At 33.0% G+C, this 23,288-nt stretch overlaps 1 protein-coding gene across 1 annotated transcript; it reads left to right on the top strand.

Annotated features, from left to right (window-relative positions):
• Positions 1-1,987: 1,987 nt before the first annotated feature.
• Positions 1,988-21,943, top strand: LOC123672081 (peptide methionine sulfoxide reductase). The gene is made up of 5 exons (XM_045606064.1): positions 1,988-2,142; positions 13,094-13,260; positions 16,227-16,347; positions 16,621-16,757; positions 21,619-21,943. The coding sequence occupies exons 2-5, from the start codon at positions 13,097-13,099 to the stop codon at positions 21,851-21,853; spliced, it is 657 nt and encodes a 218-aa protein (XP_045462020.1). The 5' UTR covers positions 1,988-2,142; positions 13,094-13,096; the 3' UTR covers positions 21,854-21,943.
• The last annotated feature ends 1,345 nt before the right edge of the window (positions 21,944-23,288 follow it).

Below are 23,288 nucleotides of genomic sequence, written 5' to 3'. Positions count from 1 at the left end.
ACTCCAAGAACATTAATAATCTATATTCAAAGGTAACACAATTATCTGCCGAAAAAATCTCATTTACGCATGCACAACGCAAACCGTAATTAATCAAAAGACCTAAAAACTCTTTAAAATCCGAGAATTAAAACAATAAATATTGATCTAATATTTGATGGCAGTAGATATATCCGAAAATGCTGAAACTTTCACGAAACCACTGTACCTGACTTACACATCCAAACCAATTTTTGTCAAAATTAGAGGAGTAGAACACGATATGTAAATACCGAAAATATCATATTTTCGGTTGATCAAAGTGCACCCATTATCTTGTACAGTTTTATACAGAGCGATCTACGGCCCAAATCGACATGAAACCAAAGTTGTTCAGGGTGTTCTAAAATGCATTTTGGATTTTGCTAGTAGAAATTTTGAAATCGATGATCGAAGTGATCACCTGCTGGCGCAAAATTAGCATGGCGATAAAAGAAGCAGGGAGCACAAAAAGCAAAAAGCGGTCTTTCTTGATTGAAGCAACGTTCTGACTCTTTTCAACAAACTCATATGAAAGTGTAACTGTTAATTAATTACAATTTTAGTTTTAGCTTTTATGTATTTTGATTTTAATTAAACCTTTTTTGTAATTGCTTCCAAATTGTTCTGAATTTGGTGTCATTGATTTCCTGAGATGTCAGCCCTGTTTTCCCTAACTTGGTAGATTGATAAGTATTTTTTGTATTGCTAAAAGTGATTGTTATTGCTTCGTTGAGGTAGAAACCGTGTGTCTATACATTTAGTTAATTACATTAAAAATGCAAACGAAATTTAAAAAATTATAAAAGAATACGAAAAAGAATTTTAACCATTTCAGGCTAAGTGGCATGTACATGCTAATCTGAGACAATACTGAACGAATTTTGTTACAGTTTTCACAGATAAATTGATCTCAATTTTCATTTGAGTCGTAGTTTTCACGCGGACGAAGTCGCGGAACAAACAACAATTAACAATTGAAAAAATAACGCCAAAAATCACTATTAACATTAAGGGTTCAAAAGTACTCACAACAGTTCTGACTTATTAGACTCGCCAAAGCCAACAACCTATAAAAAAAATAAGGAAAATTAAGCTGAGATTTCGAATGTAAATGTAAAATAACAATTTAAAACTGAATGTTAAATTTTATGTTAATTGCATCACTAGAATAAGCATTGAAAATAAGTGCAGAATAAATTACCGAATATTGCGAATAACAGATGCATCTGTGTTGAAATGCATTTTGTTTATGTAAAATAATCGTTCATGTTCATGAAAAATTTCTGGGGAAAAGAAGCACCTTCAGATTTGCATTCAAAATTAGCATATCACATGATGAAAACATTAATCTGGAATATCTATACCAAATTTAAATTAAATATCTTGTGAAGGAAAGGTGCTATGAGAAAAAAATTCAACTTTAATATCGATGACGATGACGAATGCAAAAATCACAGATGATAAAACAAGGTAGACGCCGACAAAGCGGATAGATAATGAAAAATTATCGATTTTAAAGAGAAGTAAAAAGATTATTGATTCATATTATGGAAAAATTATTCGTCTTTGAGAGAATTCTGAAATTTTTCATTTTGGAAATCTAGGGGGGCAATCACCCCCAGTACCCCCCCATTTCTACGCCCTTGAACCTACTGAACACAAATGACATGAGAAATGTTAAAAAATAATATTCATTTCGAATTGTTGGAAAACCCTTTACCATACAAGAAAAAGAAACAACTTTTGTACGTTTTTGTCGCACATATAATCTTGATAAATTGAATAGGTACATACAATTGAGATGATTCTCTTATCATCTCAAGTAACTCAACAATAACTTACATTGTTCGAATGATATATGATACTTGATGCAGTGCGTCTATGACGTGAATCAATCATTACATCCCATCAAATTCAAAAATTGGCGTGGGACAATCAGCAATAACTAATAATTAGCGAGCGGTTTTGATTTTTTTTTTGAGGAATGAGCGCGGTATATCTCCTTCATTAGATCGCGTTCGCTTATCTTCCTGCTCAGTTTATGTAGTGCGCTCGTCAGGTTAAGATCGCTGGCCGCTTCAGAAGTTTTTGTCGTTCGTATCTCAACATTTATAAACACCGGTAAGTGAGCTGCTAGAAATCGTGTATACCTATTTTATTTCCTCGGCATCATTATTACTGAAATAATATGAACTTGAAAGCCATGGATGAGATCGATCAAAATTAGAAGAATCAGGAAAAATATTGTTATACCACTTCACACAAAAAAAAATTTACCCAATAGTTTAAATTCTACTATCTAACAGAATGTCACGACTCATTTCAAGATACAGCTTATTTCAAACTGTTGTTTATTATTTCCTTTTTTTATCAAAACATACTTCAAACCTTGTATGAAAAAAGTGAAATGATAAATATCACACTGAGGGGTTTGAACCCAAATCCATTCATTCCGAATTTTGAATAAAATTTTTAAAATTTTATTACTTCATGAGTACTAAAGCTAGATTTTAAAACCGCTCGTCCTTTCTTTATGCGCTATTCGCGCCCTTGGAGACCTCAGGAGTCAGGACTCTATAAATATATGACGTCTTCAAGGGTACAATTGGCACTGAATGATGAAGCCCCTAATCTCACGTCAGTGCTTTCCTGAGTTTTTTTTTATATTCTGCTTGATTTTTTGTGATTTCAATAACGCGATCAACAAGAAAAAATGCATAATTCTTGAAATTGTAATTTTATATTCAGGTACATACTTGCACAAATTAGTGGAATATTGAATTTTTTTTCGTTATTCTATTTGAATATTCTATGGCTCTGATGATGCTATCAACTCGAAATTTTGTACAGTGTGTGAAATAGTAATTGTAAATATTCCTACTCGTTGAATATCAACCTTGACTTGATTTTAAGTCAAGCTCAAGTCAAGAAGTAGTCTTTCAATCTCAAGTCAAGTATTCATTTATCAAGTACTTGAATCATATCAAGCTACTTGATTTTGCAGCAGTTTTATTGTGTAGAATCACATCAATAAAAAAATTATGAAATGAGAAGAAACCTTGCAAAAAACACTTTTATTTATTAAACTTATTGTATAAAAGAACAGAAAATATCAACTTTTTTGAAAAAGAAACATAAATTAAATCACTATAAATCATATACTTATGTGAAACGTTTAACCATTTTTCCAATCCATTCTTCTAGGAATTCTGATTTCTTGGAAAAAATAGGAAATGTCACCCTCCAATATGCGCCCCTCTGAAGCGGGCCCTGCTGAGTTTCTATTTTATAAAACGCTTGAACATTTCGCTTTGTTTTCTTCAATATGATTGAGTAAAACAATCGGATGAACCATTATTATAAATTCGAATGTGCTCACGCCCAACCCTAGTTGATTTGATAAAAAAATCATCTGTGAAATTGAAACAATTTAATCAATACATAGGTACTCCTAAGAATTCGGATTTCTCGGAAAAAGTAGAAAATGCCGTCCTCCAATATTTGCCGCTTCGGCGAAATTCGTTTTGTATTTTCCTAAGAAAAACTTTCATTCTTTTTAGTTTTTCATATGATTACATATATGTTAGTCATATTTTTTGAATAAATTCTATATATTTTCTTGTTTCTAATATTCTCTTTTTCCGAGTCTTTTCCATATTGAATAAAAACATTAATTAATTTCAATGGTTTTTCAAACCTTCATTTTCAATGTGGCTCCAGCTTCCAGATTTCTGAAACTACCAATAGATTCCATAGAAATGTGAGAAAACTACTAATAAAATCACACTGTCGAATGCTTCAGTCTCTCGGCGCTCGAGGAATCCCCTTATTTAGTTTGAGCGAGCACGAGATTGCAGAAATATATTCCGTGCGACACGTGCATATCAAGCTCAAGTAATATCAAGTAGCTTGATATCAAATCAAATAATAAATATCTAAAATCAAGTCAAACTCAAATAAGTAATTTTTCACGAGCTTGATTTTCAAGTCAAGTAGTTGTTTAAAATGTCAAGTTACTTGGATTTATGAATCCCTAGATATTCGTGGAACTCCTAGTCCGATTATGCCCATTAACGAACCCTGAAAAATTCAAGTTTTTTAACTCCTTCCGTTCGAGAGTTATCATGTTCACGTCAGTCCGGACATACTTGAATTTGACCATGAATTCGTCAACAATATCCTTATCGTTTGAAACGAAAATATAAGGGTATCTCCTCAAGACAAAAGCGTTCAAAAAATACTATGCAAATTGATCTAGCTTCCTTATAATTTGTGATCTTGCAACCCTAATATCTCCAAAAAAAAAATGTACGCATACACATAATCAAAAAAGCTGATCAAAGTGAGGAAAGTACATCAGTACTTTCCTCACTTTGATCAGCTTTTTTGATTATGTGTATGCGTACATTTTTTTTTTGGAGATATTAGGGTTGCAAGATCACAAATTATAAGGAAGCTAGATCAATTTGCATAGTATTTTTTGAACGCTTTTGTCTTGAGGAGATACCCTGTGTCACTTCAGACTTCATATCAATGAAGTCTGAAGTTTTTGAGCTTTCAACCATCATAACTGTATATTGATGAATATAATATGGTATCCTCTTGCTGTGAAATCGGGAGGAGGAGACCATATATCCATCAATATACAGTTATGATGAGCTCAGAAACTTAAGACACCACATCAGTGCTATCCTCATTTTTTATAATAACCTAATTCTGAGGTGCCATGGTTCAATTCAAATTCACTCACATTACCTTCATGAAGTTCTTCTTTCTTGAATGAATTGAAATTGCTGATTTCAAAAATTTCTCATGTTATGTCATGATTCACATGAAAATTCCACTCGTAAAAGATCTAAACTTTTCCCCCTATTTGTTTCAATATTATTATGCTGATTATATCATAGTAACTTTCCTCTCAAACTCAAAAACTTTAACTAAAGTTTATCATATTATTATTAATTATCATAAAAATTGATATGTTTCATTAAAATTACAAAATATTTCAATTGTCATAGATGTAGGTATTTGTTTTGCTTTGAATTTCATAAATATTAATTTTAATATTATTACCTACTATTACATTTTCCACATGCATCACAGATACGTACTATCATTTAACAATAATTCCGAGTAAATCGATATCGCTTATAAAACAGGAACTACTAATTTGAGTCATTCAATCAAATATTTGAATCGATTATTTCCCAATAATTGTATTCTTATAAGCTCATGTGCAATTAATCAGATATCATTTTTCATATTTATTCCTTTCATTTGAAATCGTATTTTATGATAAATACATAATTAATTACTATAATCTCATACGGTGTTTTTGATCCTTAGAAAATAATATTTATTGAATATACAACAATGTTAGTTCAATTCACTGTTTTCAGTGATACCTGAAAGTATATGATATCGTTTGAAAAACAGCAAATTAATACAGAATTTTTTTCAGTCATCATTCCGAAAATTCAATGGAAAAAGAACTGACCTGAAGTCAGGAGCTTTCGGGTACTTCTTGAAAATCATATTCATGTAATTTATTCGAAAATTTTCGCATGAACAATCAAACAGTATTTCAAAACCAAGTAGTAGATTTCTGCTTGACCTTATATATAATTAATAGGTATAATAAACATTACTTTAAACACAATGTCATTTATCACTTTTTTGGAACAATTTTCTTTTGGAAACAAAAAAGTTCCCACATAAAAATGAAACATACCTACATTGTCGGTAAGTTACATTTTTCAATTCACAATTCGAAAAAATAAACACTGCATCTTCTTGTTGTCAATTTCATAACCCATCGAATAATTAAAGAATTATAATATATGATTTGTTATTGAATAATTTATCATAAAAGCTTTATTCCTTTCACATATTAAAGAACATTATAGAAAGATGTAAAAATTGACCATTTGCACGTCAGAATATCATTCGGTATCACATCAGAGAAATGCCGAATCCGTCGAATTAATAAAAAAACAATTCTTTCATAATTACCCACTAAGGAATACTAGTCCTTCAACATTCCGATTTCATATAGGTACCTACAACTGGATTTTGTTGAACATTGACTCACATTGCTATCTGTTTCGAATTCTACTCATCTCAGTCTTCTTTTGAAAAATGAGAAGAATATAAAAACATAGAATTCTTAGAGGAAAGGGGGAATACAAATGTAACAACATGGTTCATATTATATTCTTCTATCTCTCAAAATCTAAACCTTGAACTTTCTTCTCATTTTAAATCCTTTGAATTAATATAATTCAAATCAGAACCTTTGACTATTGTCAGCAGAAACAAAATAAAAATTGTTGAAATACGTATACAGGATTTCTGTTGATCTTTATTTATCTTTATGTCATTCTGTTAATCTTTATTTATTATATTTATTTATTTAGTGTCTACCCCAGACTTTGCATTGTGTTTTTTCGTTTTCTTCACATGAAAAATTAAATGCCCGAATGGTATTCGAAGAGACTATTTCATGAGACCATAATTAGGTACTTGTTATCAAAGGTATTGTAAATTTTCATTGCAACAACTGTCAAGTTTTGCCGCGGGTACACTCGAAAAAACTGCTGACAGGTGCTGTCCTACAGTTTTCCCATCTTGAAACCAATTCAAAATTGAGAGTTTGTGATTGGTGGAAATTAGGAAGAGGGAAATAGTCAATACAACACTAATAACTGTTATAAGTATTACAAAGTTATGGATATGGCTATTGAAATTCATTTCAATGTTAAAAAAAATGATAAAACATAAACGCCTCGAGAGTTATAATACTGAAAATAGCAAATCGAGGACAGTAGTATAAAAGAGAAATAGCGATTCCAATTATTATAAAATTCGATATAAAAGTCTAAATAAATGATTGATCGAACTGAAAAAACTAATTAAAGAAAATATATAAAATAATACAATTCGCAATAATCAGCACTTTTTGTATTATAATAAAATTAATTATCAACTTGAGTACTTAATTCTGCCAAAATTCAATGAATGAATCATGTTGGTTCCAGAACTTCATTTTAATCAGCAAAGTTGTACTATCAGTTTCATTTGGATTAAAATATTATGTGCGAAAGCGAAATAGATATCGTAGTAACCTACTTATAAAATAATTGGTCTAGACATCTAATTATAAATAGAACAAATCCTAATTTATGGCATCTTCTTGATTTGTTGTTGATGAAGAAGATTATCTGGAAATACCAATTGAGTACTTTAGGTGTGATTTAATCTGTGCACTGATACAATATCAGTTTATTATTTTCATCAACATGAATTTTGGAAAAACAGCATGAGAGATATATCACCTCGAAACATTCTCCGAGAAAGAGCTATGCTGTACTCAAAATATTCACATAAAGACGCCTGATCTTTTCATTCATAATTTTCCTGCAGTCAGTTCGAAAGATTTTATTAATATTATACTCATAGAGTCCTATGGGAACTGAATAAAAAAACATAAATTTCTATCGACTAAATTTTTTAATGCTGGTGTCATTTCGAATGTAGGTAAACAAACAAGTTTGTTTTAATATGTCTATTCAGTTCTTACTAACAATTTATGAGTAAATATATCCACTACCATTTCTTGAATATATTTTCGGTATTTTACATATTCTCAAGGTGAACTACCTTTAAATTTGGTAGTTCTTATTCCGTGTCTGCTATTAATAATTTCGACCAAGTTCATGATCAATGTCATCCATGCTCTAAACATGTAAGCAGATGTAATCTGGTTACTTAAATATTATCTGGATTAATTATTGTCTGAATAATTCAATTGATGATAACATGTCACTCAATGCCATAACACTTTTTTCCTCGATAATATAAATCTTCAAAAGATGCGTGTCAAAATTTTGGAACGAGATCGACATATTGAAGGTTAGGTGACGCTAAATTAGTTGTTGTTTGGAAAATAGGAGAAATGAATTTCGTGTAATGATGAAACGCTATTTTTTGACAAGTGTTATTCAGACTCTGCTTGATCGACAACAACGGTTAAAATTCAGTTAATAAAACAAAACTTTTTGCACCTTTAAGATCTACGTCGTCTTTTTACTATAATTTTATGAATAGAGCTTCATACTTTGAAACAATGCAGGTCGTTTTTTGATGAAATCGACAAAACGTCGTTTGATAAATTTGATAAGGTGATTTTGAGTTGAATGCTTTGATTTCATAAGAAATTGAAAAGATGCCTGAGAGGAATGACAGGCTCCTATAAAAAAATTCATTAAAATTAGGCAAAGCAGGGCGGCGAAATTTTATTTTGCCGGGGCGCCAAAATGTCTGGCGGCGGCCCTGAAGAAGAATCTTTTTACAGCAAAGGTTTTTAAGACTGGGATACTTCATTGAAAGAAAAAAATTCCTTTCATTCACAACATAATATTGAAGTGTGAATGAACGATTTGTGAATTTGTGAATTTTATTTTTATTTTCCTGCATAAATCATACACATCCTAAAAACTGTATCACATCATCATTGTACAAAAAAAATTGTTTATAGACTTTATGTCATCTGTGTTACGAAAACTCTAGTCAAGCAAAAATTATTTGCAGGAACTAGCAATTATATATATCAACAAAAAACTATTGTGAAAAATATCTTGTAAAAACGTGTAAATAAACTTTTCTTTCTTTCTGTGAATTCGACCTCTTGGAGGTGAAGACACCTATACGTGAATGCTCAGTTCGAAACGAAATTTTGCCTCTTATAACTACCGATTTTTATGGGGTTTTCTCATCATTCCTTCAAATAATAACAATAAACATTGTAGAATGAGAATATTTTTAATTTGCGAATGGAAAAAAAATGTTGGTAAATTTTCGTTTTCGCAAAAGAATTGAAAATATGTTTAATATAGACTGTTATTTTTTTCAAATATTAGTGAAAAAACACCTACAAAAAATCATTACAAAGGTAAAACTATAATTTTATTACACAAGCAAATTTGAAGAACAATCTTAGAATTTTAAAACGTTAAAGAAGGTCTGCATATGACATCGTTTAGATATTGATAGTCATCTGGTGATTTCAATTCGTCAAATAATTATGCATAACATCATATAGCAAAATATTCAAACAAGGTTGTTCTTATGTAATAGTTTCAGTACCTCATTTACCTTAACAGATTAGCAAAACGATTAAGGTGCAAAGAACATTGACCCGATTGACTTTTTAAAAAATTTCGCATATACGAGCTTTCCAAAATTATACAGGGTGAGTCACTATAAAGACCGATTTTATGCGAATAAATAAATGTTTCCTACAGTGCAGGTTGATTCGCAGATGAAGCCTGCGCTTTCGGAATAAATGTATTTATTAGCATATGAAAAAACCAGCACTAAATATAGGCAATGAGTAAGAAACTCTCTTCTATACCTTTAAAGCGGAAATCAATTTGTATGATATGTTATAAGTATCATATAAAGCATAAAAATGACTGAAAAAAACGTTTTAGAATTTCACGAATATCTCGGACAGAAACCAAGATACGAATTACTTCAGAAACACCCTGTAACTCGAGAACGAATAATCAAGATATCTATGGCTTGCTTTCTGATATTTTATGAATTCGAAAAAAGAAATCAGTGGTCCTTAAAGATTTTTTGCTAATTTTGATGTCAGTGAGCATTGAATTTGGGACATCCTGTACAATTATATTGATTCGGATCCCGTTAGAGAATTTCACGAATATCTCGGACAGAAACCAAGATACGAATTACTTCAGAAACACCCTGTAACTCGAGAACGAATAATCAAGATATCTATGACTTGCTTTCTGATATTTTATCAATTCGAAAAAAGAAATCAGTGGTCCTTAAAGATTTTTCGCTAATTTTTATGTCAGTGAGCATTGAATTTGGGACATCCTATACAATTATATTGATTCGGATCCCGAACCCTGAGAATCTGGTGCTCTTTTCACCACGTTTAAACTTAGCATATACCAATCAATGATTGTTGATTTTCCTGGTGCAGACCCCGGAAAATCTTCATCTAGCCAAGATTTTGCTTCAATTGTATTTTTTCCCTTCAAAAAGCAATATTTTATCAGCACACGAAATTCTTTTTTTTCAAATAACAAAAGTAGCTACACTCACAACGCAATATCTCACAAACTAATGGTCGGACTGCTGTCAAATTTTGACACGTATCATTTGAAGGTAAGTACTTGATAAAAATCATATGGATTTAATACTAGCACCGTCATCTGTACATCAGACCGTAGACTTTTCAATTGACCTAATATACCTACGTGTGAGGCATGTTTTTGAGGATTTGTTTACTTATTTGCGGTGTTTGTATTGGATTTTGGAATTGACTCCTAGTGTCATGAGGAAGATACCTTACATAATCTTCACGGTGTTTATAGATCATCAACAGAGCATTTTTGTGGAATAATTGTTCAATTATGTACACTTTAGCTTCATTGAATGGAGAGTGAGATGAGTAAACAATCCCTATTCAATAATTTTCCTCAGAATGAATTTCTGAGTGGTTTCCAAACTTTCGAGATGAGTTCTATGAGCTGCAACCCAACCAGCTATACCATTTTTCAAAATTGACTGCGCTAACGCAATATAAATTGTAGATATTGTTCGTTGGATAATATATTGACTAACAGTTTGAATTTTTTGCTCATACAATCTTAGAAATCGGTCTTTGTACACGCCCAAGTATTTTATCTTGATGGTTTCTTCGATAAAATTCCGACAGTCACAATTATGGTCACAGTTTTTTCTTGTGTGTTTTAATGGTTTTTATAAAGGTATAAGAAGCCTCAGTCAACGTTAAGGTGAATTTCGTTTTCTGAATGTTTCTATTCTTACTTCAACTCTTATCATTTAAATGTTAAATCACCAATGATAAAATTTTTAAATGAGCATTTGCTAACAATTTGGCAGATGCATGTTTTAGAAAAAATCATGGAAAAACGTATGCCAGTCACGAAATTCCAACAAATCGAGCACCGTGCAAAATTGGCAATGTTTTAGGACCATTATTTTCTCTGACGCAATACCTGCGTTGGTTCGATATTTTCATAAAACCTGACTTGTCGAGAATTAAAGCAACACGTGCCTTCAAAAACTGAAAGAGCATCCCAAAAATAATATGTCTCGAATGCGAACAATTCGTGTAGACATGTGCGAGACGAAATACGTTACCTACTTACTGAGAATGTATCAATTACATCGAGGCCAAGGTAATTGTACTTGCACTACTAACCGCATGGTATATTGGAAGCTCAATCTCTCGTAACAGTTTTTTTTTTTTTAACATTTCACGATAACGCGAAAACACAAAGAGCTTTTGACTTTATTTGATACTTTTCGGATATGAATATTTTCAATAAATTTACCTAATTTTCATGATTTTAAATTTATATAAGATGCAGCTGTAAAGACAGCACTTCATCACAAACCGCGTGTTTTCCGCTTGGAACTCTTTACCTTCATCGGTGGAGAGCTCAGTTTTTGTGAACGCTTTGAAAAATAACTATGACACCTGGTTTCGTCGCGAGTGAGTGCTACTTGTGGAGCTGTGAATTTCTTTTTTTTTGTAATTAATTTTTTTTAAGTTTCGGTGTATTTTTCATATATTTAATTTTGTGAGTTTATAGGCTTGGCCTCAACTCTTCACCTCATTATAATAATAATAATAATAATAACAATCCCCTCTCTTTATTCTATCTCTTGTATTCTACTTCTCACTTCTAGCGTTCGAAAATTATTTAAGAATTTATCTTCAGGATGTACGATAATATACAGGTCTTTCTACAAGCTCTGTGACACACTTTGCCAGATGACAGATATGAACCGATTCGTTTTCGTTGAGAAGTTACAAGAATTTGAGGTGATTTAGTTTCATGTTTGATTTAAAAATGGGCCGAATGAAATACCAGTTCATATGACAACTAGAATTTTGTTGATGGTTTTTCAACAACATACACAAAAATAATCGATTGTCAAGTGCTCTGATGTCCTGATGAAGCTTGTTTCACTAAGGACGGTATCAACAACTAAACCATTAGACCAAAAAGATTTGTCAACGTGAGATTTTCAACAATAATTTGATGCCAATAGATGTTATAAATGATCACCTAAATTCAGATTTGGATCAAAAATTTTTGGAGGACAATCTTTTTGACTTCATTGATGATCAAGAGCTCAATATTGTTGAAAATATATGGTAACAGCACGATGGTGCATCACCACCACATACACTATAAAGGGACACAAGTAGATGTTTGGTTAACTCAAATAACTCTAACAAATGGACTCATTTGGGACTAATTCCATGGCCGCCTCGTTCACCGGATCTCAATCCGTTAGACTTTTATTTATGGGGACATATGAATCGACTTGTCTATAATATTGAAATGACATCGATATAATTTTTTGAAGATATTCAAGCAGAATATCGAAAAATAAATATTTCATTGACAACAGAGTGAAAATTTCGCATGTAGATGAAGATATAGCCAGCATTTAAAGCTTCGTGTAAAATTTCGTGTTTATCACGTCACCAGAATCATCATAGTTAATTTAAGTAAAATATTGAGAAAAACAAGGAAAGAACTGACGTATGATGCGATTAATTAATCAAATCTCATATTATCCCATTTATCGATCTGTGGTCTCCAAAGACACAATATGAGCATGAATTACAAAGTAATAAACCAAACAGTGTTTATAATAAGATAAATATGATGGTCTCTCGAAGATTCGATCATTCGACTTTTAGATTTTTAGATTCTCCACAAAAACAAAAACCTCCAAAAACCTGTAATCGTTTCGACAATGATGCAATCGTCTTCAGAAACTGAAGATACTTACAATAACCTTCAAACCTTCAACCCTATAATATGAACAGCGAATTAAAAAAATATATTTCATACTATCATAACTTAATTTCCAACAAAAATAATTTGTTTTACAATGTCTCTTTTGTATTAAAATATATTTCTTTATCCTCAAAGAAAAATTTGGATTTTTTGTATTTTTTAATAAAATGTACCGCATTTTATTTTTGTTGTAGAACATGCCTGGAATTCAGCATGATATCGACATTCCATTCAAAAAAGCCACATTTGGAATGGGATGCTTTTGGGCCAGTGATGCTCTATTTGGTGCACAGCCAGGTATACTAAGGACAAGAGTTGGGTATGCAGGAGGTACCCTTATCGACCCAGAATACAGAAAATTGTAAGTTTTAATAGTAAGCTATATGATCGATTATTTATTATACAGGTTGGTCCAACGGAAACTCAACACCTCTTTAAAATGAAAATGTGGAAAATCGCTCGGACCTGTCAAATTTCTAATTCGAGGGAGAACATCTTTTCCCCTTTTTTCATCCTTGTAACTTCAACCCCCTAATGGGGGTGAGCACAAGCCCTTGATTTGGAATAAGGATTAGGGGTGTTGCGATAACTTATTATGAAAATCGTATCAAGTACTATCTGACCCTTAAATTTCGCTTCAAAATATCCATCGATAATGAAATAACATCGAAAATAGTGAAAGAGGCAAAGTGATGAAATTTATCTCGAGAATATTTAGTAGTTATGTTTTTAATTTTATGTCCAAAAAAATTATTAATTTCTTGTCCAAAAAGATAGAATACCATGTTTTGGATTCACCTTAGCATATCGTGAATTTTTAAAAACATTACAAGTGTGTCAAAGCGATTGTAAATTTTTAGCAGAATTAAAATGGTGTATTCCGTAGAAGAAAACTTTATTCAAGGAACGACATCCTGAAAAAAATGTATCCGCTGCTGACTTTGTGCAACTAGTTGCCAAATTTGACGCTACTGGTTCAGTCGGAAACAAAAAGAGGGTGCATGAAAGAGACGAAGCGAGTTACGTTAGGTCTAGGGATGTGTTGTTCACGAACGAACGAATCAAAAGACCCGGGTCTTCAGAACGAATGGTTCGATCGGGTCGTCTCTCTGAAAATGATTCGTTCGTTCGAACCGATCCGAATGAGCCAAACTTTCACATTCAGTTCATTCTATCTGAGTATCTTTTAGGACCCAAAGATCCATAGAATGGTTCGTTATCCGAGCCTTGGTAGATGGGTTTCGGTTTGGACTGACCTTAAAGGAATATAATTATGGTAATAATAAAAAACATCCATTTCGCAAATGAATCATCGGTTCGGCACTTGGCACCCGGTTTTGAAGAAAGATGATAGATAGTAAAAGAAACTGGGCTCTGTAATTGCCCTCTCTTAGATGCACCAATTATTAATTTTTGAAAATGTTATGGTCTTAAATATTTTTCATTATTTGTTGAGAATTTTTTCAACTATATATTCAAACCTAACTCTGTAAAGTTCATCAAAATGAATATTTTTCCGGAACAAGATATATTAATTAGGGTTAATATCAGTTTAAGGATTTCAGATCTTCTGTATTTATTTGGTTGGAATAGATACAGGTAATGATCATTAGGTAGTTTTCGTTAAAATTAATAATTCAAGACCTCGTGAATTTTGTGTTCTGTACATTGTACATTCATGCTTTACTTCTACTTCTTCATTAGTCATTTAAATATTCCAAAATCATTAATTTGAACGAGGAATATATATTTGATTTTGAAATTTTTTCGAAAGGTCCATAATCATCTCATGAACCAGATATCAATTTATGATATTCTGCCATCTCAGTAACTGATAACTTTATGATAATGGATAATCTCCTTTATGTTTATGATTATGTCTCAAAAAAATCATTATCACAAATTCACGATCCGATTAAAAACATACCGACTAACAAATACAAAGCTGATATTAACTTAACATTCTTTAAAAAGAAAAAAAAATACAAAGAACGAAAGAACCAGATCACGGTTCTTTGAATCATGCGCAAATCGTACATGATTCGATCTGAGCTAGTGAGCTGAAAAGAACCATTGGGTCAATTGAACGGGTCTTTTGAACCGGGTCGTCTCAGCCATGGATCTGATTCGACCCGGTTCGTCGAAATTGAACGAACCACACATCCCTAGTTAGGTCATGTAGCAATGGATCCGACCTTGACTACCTACTAGCAAATTGCCTGATGTATCTGGTGTTTCACGCACAACAATCATGAGAATCCTGAAACAACATAAATTCCATCCTTATAAGATACGATTGGTTCAGGAACTGAATGAAGATGATTCCGATCGTCGGCTCCAATTCTGTGAAGTGGTCAGTGAAATGATTAACGCTATTCAAAATTACATCTTCGATATCTGTTTTTCAGACAAATGTTCATTTTACCTGAACGGCATTGTTAACTGGTGTAGCTGTCGGTATTGGTCAGATGAAAATCAAGATTATTTCCTGAGGTGCATACTCAGCAACCCCAAAAATTAAATGTTTGGGCGGGTATTTATAGAAATCACATAATCGGTCCTTTTTTATACCTGTTAATCTCACTGACCAAATTTATTCAAATCTATTGGGGAAAAATATTTATCCAGCCCTCGTGTGAGTATTGCAGAATGCAGAAGACCTTATTTCGTTCAACCGTCGCGTCAGTTCTGAGATGAAAATTTTCCATATTGAGTGGCCACCCAGATCACCTGATCTGGCTCCACTGGACTTTTTTCTATGGAGTCACCTGAAATCCAAGATTAACGCTACCCAGCCTGAGACACTGGATGATTTGCGAACTTGGATCATTAATGAATGTCGTCAAATTTCACCAGAAATCTTGAGTAACATACGGGAACGTTCTCACCAAAACTTACATTACTGCACTGCATGGAAGTGAGTGGTGCCATTTCCAGCATTTAATAAACTATTCAAAAAAGTATGTACTCTTCCTCTATTTTACCTGTCGTTTCGTTGTCGATGGAAATTTTGAAGCGAAATTACAGGATCAGATAGTACTCGATCAGATCTTCAAAATGAGGTATCGCAACACTTCTCATCCTTATTCAAAATCAAGGGGTTGCACTCACCCTTAGAGGGTTGTTGTTACGGGAATTCGAAGAGCAGAAGAGTTGTTCCTCCTCAAATCAGAAATTGAAGGGTCCGAGTGATTTTCCACCGTTTCCATTTTAAAGCCGGAAAATCAAGATGTTAAATTTTCGTTGGACCACACTGTATACAAGAAAATTCTAAGATTCATAGGCTCAAAACTACTCTGCATTCACAGAAATTAACTGGTTTTTCAGAGGAGACCACACAGAAGTAATCGAAATTGACTATGATCCAAAACAAATTTCTTACGAAGAACTCCTTCAACTCTTCTGGGACAATCACGAGTATGGTTTAACTACATGTGTCAAAAAGCAGGTAATTAATCACTTAAGTGCTCCTATTGAAAAATATAATTGTAAATACCTAAATCTTGTACTTATCTCTTGATAAGTCATGAAAATGAAAGACACGAATGATGAATAAGTAGGTACTCTTGTATTTATGCATCATTTGTGTCTTTCATTTTCAATTGTTCTCATTAATATTTGATCTGATTTAGAAAAATTCTATGCCTTTTATATTCTATAATATTTTGAGCTACAATTAAAAAAGTCACATGTTCTTTTCTTAATCGTTTTCATTTTCTAGTATATGTCCCTTATCCTGTACCATGACGACGATCAGAAAAGAATTGCTGAAATATCTGTAAAGAAAGAATCACATAAAAGAAATGAAAAGTTGATCACAACAATACTTCCAGCTGGAATCTTTTACCCTGCTGAAGAGTGAGTACCTACAGAGTTCAATTATTTATTTCCAAAAGTAAACAGAGTATTCGTTCGACAGCATACATGGGCAGCCTAGATATTAAGCTTCACAATTGTTTCAATAAATGATTAATTTCCAGACAAATAAGCCTAAACGAACAAAACTAACGTGATAACTCTCGAAATATCTTCTTCTTTCAGTTAAGACTGCTTTTTTCAAAAGTACCTAGTTACTTTATCTCAGATATATCAACCAAATGATGGGATTCAACAACCGTTGCTATATAGGGTGATTCCGGAGGAGACCGTTAGATTATTAGGATTTAGGTCAATAATCAAGCCTCAATTGAAACTCTATAGGGTGATTCGTCCAATTCTACTTTAATTAATAACTTTGGTATGACCCATTACATTTTTTTGGAATTATGTCATTGAATTCTACGTAAAAATTTTTCGAAAGAATATTTTTAAAGAAATGAAAAATTTTTAACAGATGAAGTTACAGCAATATTTCGAAAATGAACATTTTCGAATAAACAAGTTTCGAAATTCAACCATTAACTCGTATAGTTAACGGTTTTTCCAGATTGGACAAGGAAAAGATATATTTCATGGACAATTATAAGAAAGTGTTAAAAAATTGATCCTTGAAGTCTGAAACGATGATCATAAGAAACATGCTCCAATTGGAAAATTATGAAGGCTAGAAATCTGAAAAAGCACATCAGAATAGAGTTCTGCATCAATTTGTATAAACCATTACCATAGACCTATAATAACATTATAGGTTATGAGTTATGATGACCATTACATGCGATAGTACTCCCAGTGAGCTTTTAGTTTTTCTGCCATAAGGCGAATAAAAACGTGGTGGAGAAGCAAACTATGCTTGAAGAACAATGACATCTCGTCTCATTGCTCAACATAGAAATTGAATTGTAACAAAGAACATTTCGCGGAGAAATTATTGAGCTGATTTGCCTTAAAAATGATTTCTTGGATATTCAAAATGGGTAATACATAATTATGTAGAACTGATTTCATACAATCATTTTATGAATATTATACATGCAATATCTAGGAAAGAATCTAGGCACGGAGGCCAGACATATATGAGCATCAGGAAAACTGGATTTTTTCTACTATATTTTACTAAAATGATTCCAAAATTAATAAAATTCGTTTCAATAATAAACAATACAGTTTTCAATCATTCCTGGAATGTAGATGAAAACAATCTGAATTAATGAGATCGAAAACAATTCATTCAGAGAAACCTTACTAATAAATGAAACCATACCTATAAGTTACTGTAAACAGTAACTGAAAAGGGTATAGGATAGAAGGCTGCATAGAATTACACGAATTCTCCTTTCTTCTCACCTATTAATTAAAAAATAACATTGGTAGTAAAACTTAGTAATAATAAAAACTTGTTTTAATCATGATCAACTACCAAATAGTAACGGCAGAAACAGTTCAATATTAAAAAAAAATTATCAATTCAATTTTGATGTGTTGTTTCGGTTGAGCTCTATGTCACATTTTCAGCGCTTCGAAGTAGTACCCTCCTTTTGTAATGCAAAATTTAAAACAGATTCTTTGTTCGATAGTCCAGTAATCTTAATAAAAAGCAGGTGCTAATCTCAGAATTGAAGATACCCAGCTATGAACTCGTATAATATTAGGCCAATTGAAAAGTCCCCGGTCTGATGCACAGATGGCGGTGCTAGTATTAAATCCATATTATTTTTAGTTGGTACCAACCTTCAAATGATCGTGTCAAAATTTGACAGCAGTCCGACCATTAGTTTGTGAGATTTTGCGTTTTGAGTGTAGCTACTTTTGTTATTTGAAAAAAGATAGAAAAAAAAGAATTTCGTGTGCTAATAAAATATTGCTTTCTGAAGGGAAAAAAATAGTGTTGAAGCAAAATCTTGGCTTGATGAAGAGTTTCCAGGGTCTGCACCAGGAAAATCAACCATCATTATAATAATAATACTCGTATTTTTTCACACAATAAATACAAATACTCTCAGCAACTCCGATCCATCAAATAAACATGGGGTGTTAGAAATACACTGATCAACAATTGCTAGGGATCACTTATGAACTTCTCTTCATTTGTATTTTTTTCAAGTTATCTCGTGAATATCTGTACATTATATGTTCTCTAAGGAAAAAGTAAGATGTTTTGAGTTGATTATATCAAAGTCTTCCTCACTTCATCGGCTTTTGTTCACAAAATCGATTATTATCTGTAGGCTGTTACAGGTGGAGTGAAAAGCAATGTGGTATTTGTTATTAAATCTGTTTTTTTCTCTCGTTCAAACACATAAGGTGACAATAATTAAAGAAATGAGAACAATATCAGCTTATCAGTCATGCCGAGAAGACGTTTGGCTCCTGTGCAACTGGACCAAATCATACGGTGGATACAGGAAGGTTTGTCCCAGCGAGAAGTGTCCGGTTGAATGTTTCGCAAAGTGTCGTGAGTCGGGCTTGGAATAGGTTAATCCAAAACGACTCAGTAGCTTAGGTATATGGAGGAGGTCGGCAGCGCAGTACAACAGCTGCCCAAGATCGTCTTTTGATCCTCAATGCTAGGAGAAATCCCACTTACCCGGCGTCGCGGCTCAATAGATCACTGAGAGTTGCAACAGGAGTTCTAAGTTCGAACCAGACTGTAAGACGACGACTACATGTTCGTGGTTTGAGAGCACTTAGGGGGGTACAACATCCCCGTTTGAATAGGGAACACCGGGTTCATCGACGGCAATGGGCTGAGGAGCACCGCAATTGGACACTTGAAGATTGGAGCCGATGTTTATTTACGGATGAGTCTAGATTTTGTTTGGTCAACTCCGATGGACGTATTCTTGCTTGGAGGGAAAGAGGTCGAAGGTATGCAGAACAGTTTATGGTACCCACAACAGCTTTTGGCGGAGGTTCTATATGTGTATGGGGAGGCATTTGTTTGAACCAACGCACAGAGTTGGTTGTTCTGCAGAACACCACCATGACCAGCCAGAGATATCACGATATGATTATTGAACCCATAATTGTTCCGTTTGCGGCTGCCGTGGGCGAGAATTTCATTTTAATTGACGATAATGCCCGTCCACACCGTAGTCGTCTGGTTAATGAAGCGCTAGAAACTCATGCTATTGATAGGATGGACTGGCCAGCTCGCTCTCCAGACATGAATTGCATCGAACATGTCTGGTCTGAGATGTCTAGACAATTGTCAACCTTAGAACAACCGATCAATAACCTGGAGGACCTTTCTAACGCTTTACGGGATATTTGGACGAATTTGCCCCAAAATTTTATAAATCGTTTGATCGAAAGTATGCCTCGTAGGGTAGAATGCTTGAGACGAGCTCGTGGGGGACCAACTAGGTACTAGCTTAACCGAAACTTCAGCCTACTTGTGGTTTCATCATAAAATTTTTATGTTATTCAAACACAGAATTTTGAGTGTTCCTAATAAAGTCTTTTTTCTCTCCAACTTTCCATTTTTCATTCTTTTCTCAAGTGAACCATATTATCAACTGAAAATACTCTGATATCTGACTAAATTTATAATCTTGGAGCGAATATTTCAGAAATAAATTTAGAACAAGTAAGTGATCCCTATCAATTGTTGAGCAGTGTACAAAATTAGTCAAATATATACAACAAACAATGAAATCTACAGAAATTCAACAATACATTGATTGGTATGCTAGTTTAAACGTGGTGAAATGAGCACCGAAGACGGCAAAAGCAGTGGACGCCCAAAAAATCAAAAAAGTTCACGAAATAATTTTGAATGACCGTAAAGTGAAATTGATTGGGATAGCAGACATTGTGAAGATATCATCTGAACGTGTAGTGTACAATTATCCTTCACGAATATTTTTACATGAGAAAGCTGTGTGCAAAATGAGTGCCTCGCGAGCTCACTATCGATCAAAAGCAACAACGTGTTAATTGTTCTAAACAGTGTTTGGAGCTGTTTGAGTGCAATATCAACCTGAAATTTTGCATCGATATATGTGACAATGGATGAAACATTGCTACATCATTTCACTCCGGAGTCCAATCGACAATCAGCTGAGTGGACTGCACACAATGAACCGAATCCAAAGCGAGGAATAACAACAGTCAGCTGGCAAGGTTATGGCATCAGTATTCTGGGATGCGCAAGTTATAATATTCATTGATTTCCTCCAAGAGGGCCAGACCATCAACAGCGATTATTATATATAGCGTTATTGGATCGTTTGAAGGATGAAATCGTTAAAAACGGCCACATTTGAAGAAATGCGCCGTGTCACACACAAATCAATGAAAACAATGGCAAAATTGTATGAATTGCTTCTGCATCCACCGTATTCGCCAAATCTGGACCCTTGCGACTCTTTCCTGTTCTCAGACCTCAAAAGAATGCTCGCTGGAAAGAAATTTAGCACCAAATGTGTTCTACTATAGTAGACCGGGGACTTTTCATTTGACCTAACAGGCCAAATAAAAAGTGATAGACCATAGATTTTAATAGTCGCGGACACCCTACCATATGTAGGTTTTGAGAGAACTTTTAGGATATCCAAATATAAGTTTGTTAAACTTATATTTGGATATAAGTTTAACAAACTTATATTTGGATATCCTAAAAGTTCTCTCAAAACCTACATATGGTAGGGTGTCCGCGACTATTAAAATCTATGGTCAAAGTTCACAAAATTGGTTTTTGGGATATTTTTACAAATATCTCATTTCCTAAACATTTTTCGCTGTAGAATAATTACAAATAAACCAAGCATGCAATATTTGTCCATTGACGTAACTGCAAATTGGTGTAAATGTAGTTTTACCATCATATCTTTTTTTTCAGTTATCACCAAAAATACAGACTCCAACAACACTCTTGGCTAGTTGAAGAACTTGGTCTCACACCAGAACTCCTACAAAAATCTCATATCGCAGCTAGATTGAACGGCTACTTGGTCGGTGTTGGCAAAATCGAGGCACTCGAAAGTGATTGCGTAAAATTGGGATTACCAGAAAAAATTTCCAACTATGTACATAAACAGTGGAAACAGAACGAGGGTGGTAGTTTGTACTGTTAAGACGAAAAATTCAATAATTTAAGATAATTCTTTCTGTATATTTTCATATAAAAAAATGACGATTCAAAAATAAATTTTATGCATCAGTAATTTTTCATAATTCGTTAAATTCAAACAGCACTTACAGGGTGAGTCAATAGTGCTCGATCGAATTTTGGGCTAGGAAAATAATTCAACTTTTGACGGAATCGACAGTACTCAGCGCGTATCTTAGGCTTGAATTATTTTTGACTCTATATAGGCTGTAGTTTTTTTAAAGAAATAGATCTCTCGCTCAACACTTGGTGAAACATCGTTATTAATAAATAAATAAAAACACTTGACTATACGTTCACAAATTTAATAAAATATTATATTACGTTGACATGCATGTTTCGGGTTTTACCCCATTCTCAAAACTAAACAGAATAATAAACGGTACAAATTATACATCAAACAAAACAGATGTTAACACCGGAGATAAGCGGAACTCCAGCTGATCGTTCACAATTGGCAATTTTTGTTTATGTGCTGAAGATATTTCTAAACATTCTAAAAGATCTAATCGCTTACTTTTCTCTCCTTCGTGTAAAATTTTGGTTTTATTGAAATCTATAAAATGGTTACAAGAGATACAATGAGTTGAAAACCCCGTTGTGGATTTATTTTGTAAAATAGATTTTTTATGTTCTTCAACCCTAACTTTGAGAGAACGACCGGTTTGACCAACATAAAAAGCAGGACATTCGTCACAGAACAACTTATATACACCACTTTTTTCTGAATCACTTAACTTATCCCTACCATCAGAAAACATTGATCTCAAATTTTTCTTGTTTGTACACACAATATCAACTCTGTTTTTTCTTAATCTATTACAAACTATGTCGCTAATCTGTGGAATATAATTAATATATACAAATCTCTTCATTTGATCTTTAGGTTGAGGTGGATAGATACAAGTTAAAAGTTTTTCACGTTGTTTTTTCAATATTAATTTATCTATTATGTCAGGAGAGTAGCCGTTGTTCTTTGTTAATAACTTTAACATCTCAACTTCTTTTTTGAAGTTATTCTCCGATAGAGGAGTGGAAATAAGTCTGTGCACAAGGGAATGAAACGCAGACATTTTAATTCTATAAGGGTGTGAACTACTATTATGAATGAGAACATCGGAAAAAGTTGGTTTTCTGTAAATATCAAAATCAAGATGGTCATTTACGATTTTTATCTGAATATCCAGGAAGTTGAGTGATTTATCCACATTTTCCAATTCCAAAGTGAACTGAACACCGTCATAAAATGAGTTAATAAGCTTTAGAAATGATTCGAGTTCTGAATCCGAGCCAGTCCAAATACAAAATACGTCATCAACATATCGCTTCCAGTACAGTACATATACAGTCAGATTATTATTCATTATGGAAAATATTTTCTTTTCCAAATGTGTCATAAA

The sequence above is a fragment of the Harmonia axyridis genome, chromosome 2, assembly GCF_914767665.1.
Source record: "Harmonia axyridis chromosome 2, icHarAxyr1.1, whole genome shotgun sequence".
NCBI classification, from domain to species: Eukaryota; Metazoa; Arthropoda; class Insecta; order Coleoptera; family Coccinellidae; genus Harmonia; species Harmonia axyridis.
This window is presented reverse-complemented; position numbering and strand designations above follow the sequence as displayed.

Coding starts and splice junctions, on each gene's coding strand:
- LOC123672081 (XM_045606064.1), top strand. CDS start 13,097: ATGCCTGGAATTCAGCATGATATCGACATTCCATTCAAAAAAGCCACA. Junction 16,348..16,620: donor CTACATGTGTCAAAAAGCAG/GTAATTAATCAC, acceptor TTCATTTTCTAG/TATATGTCCCTTATCCTGTA. Junction 16,758..21,618: donor ATCTTTTACCCTGCTGAAGA/GTGAGTACCTAC, acceptor CTTTTTTTTCAG/TTATCACCAAAAATACAGAC.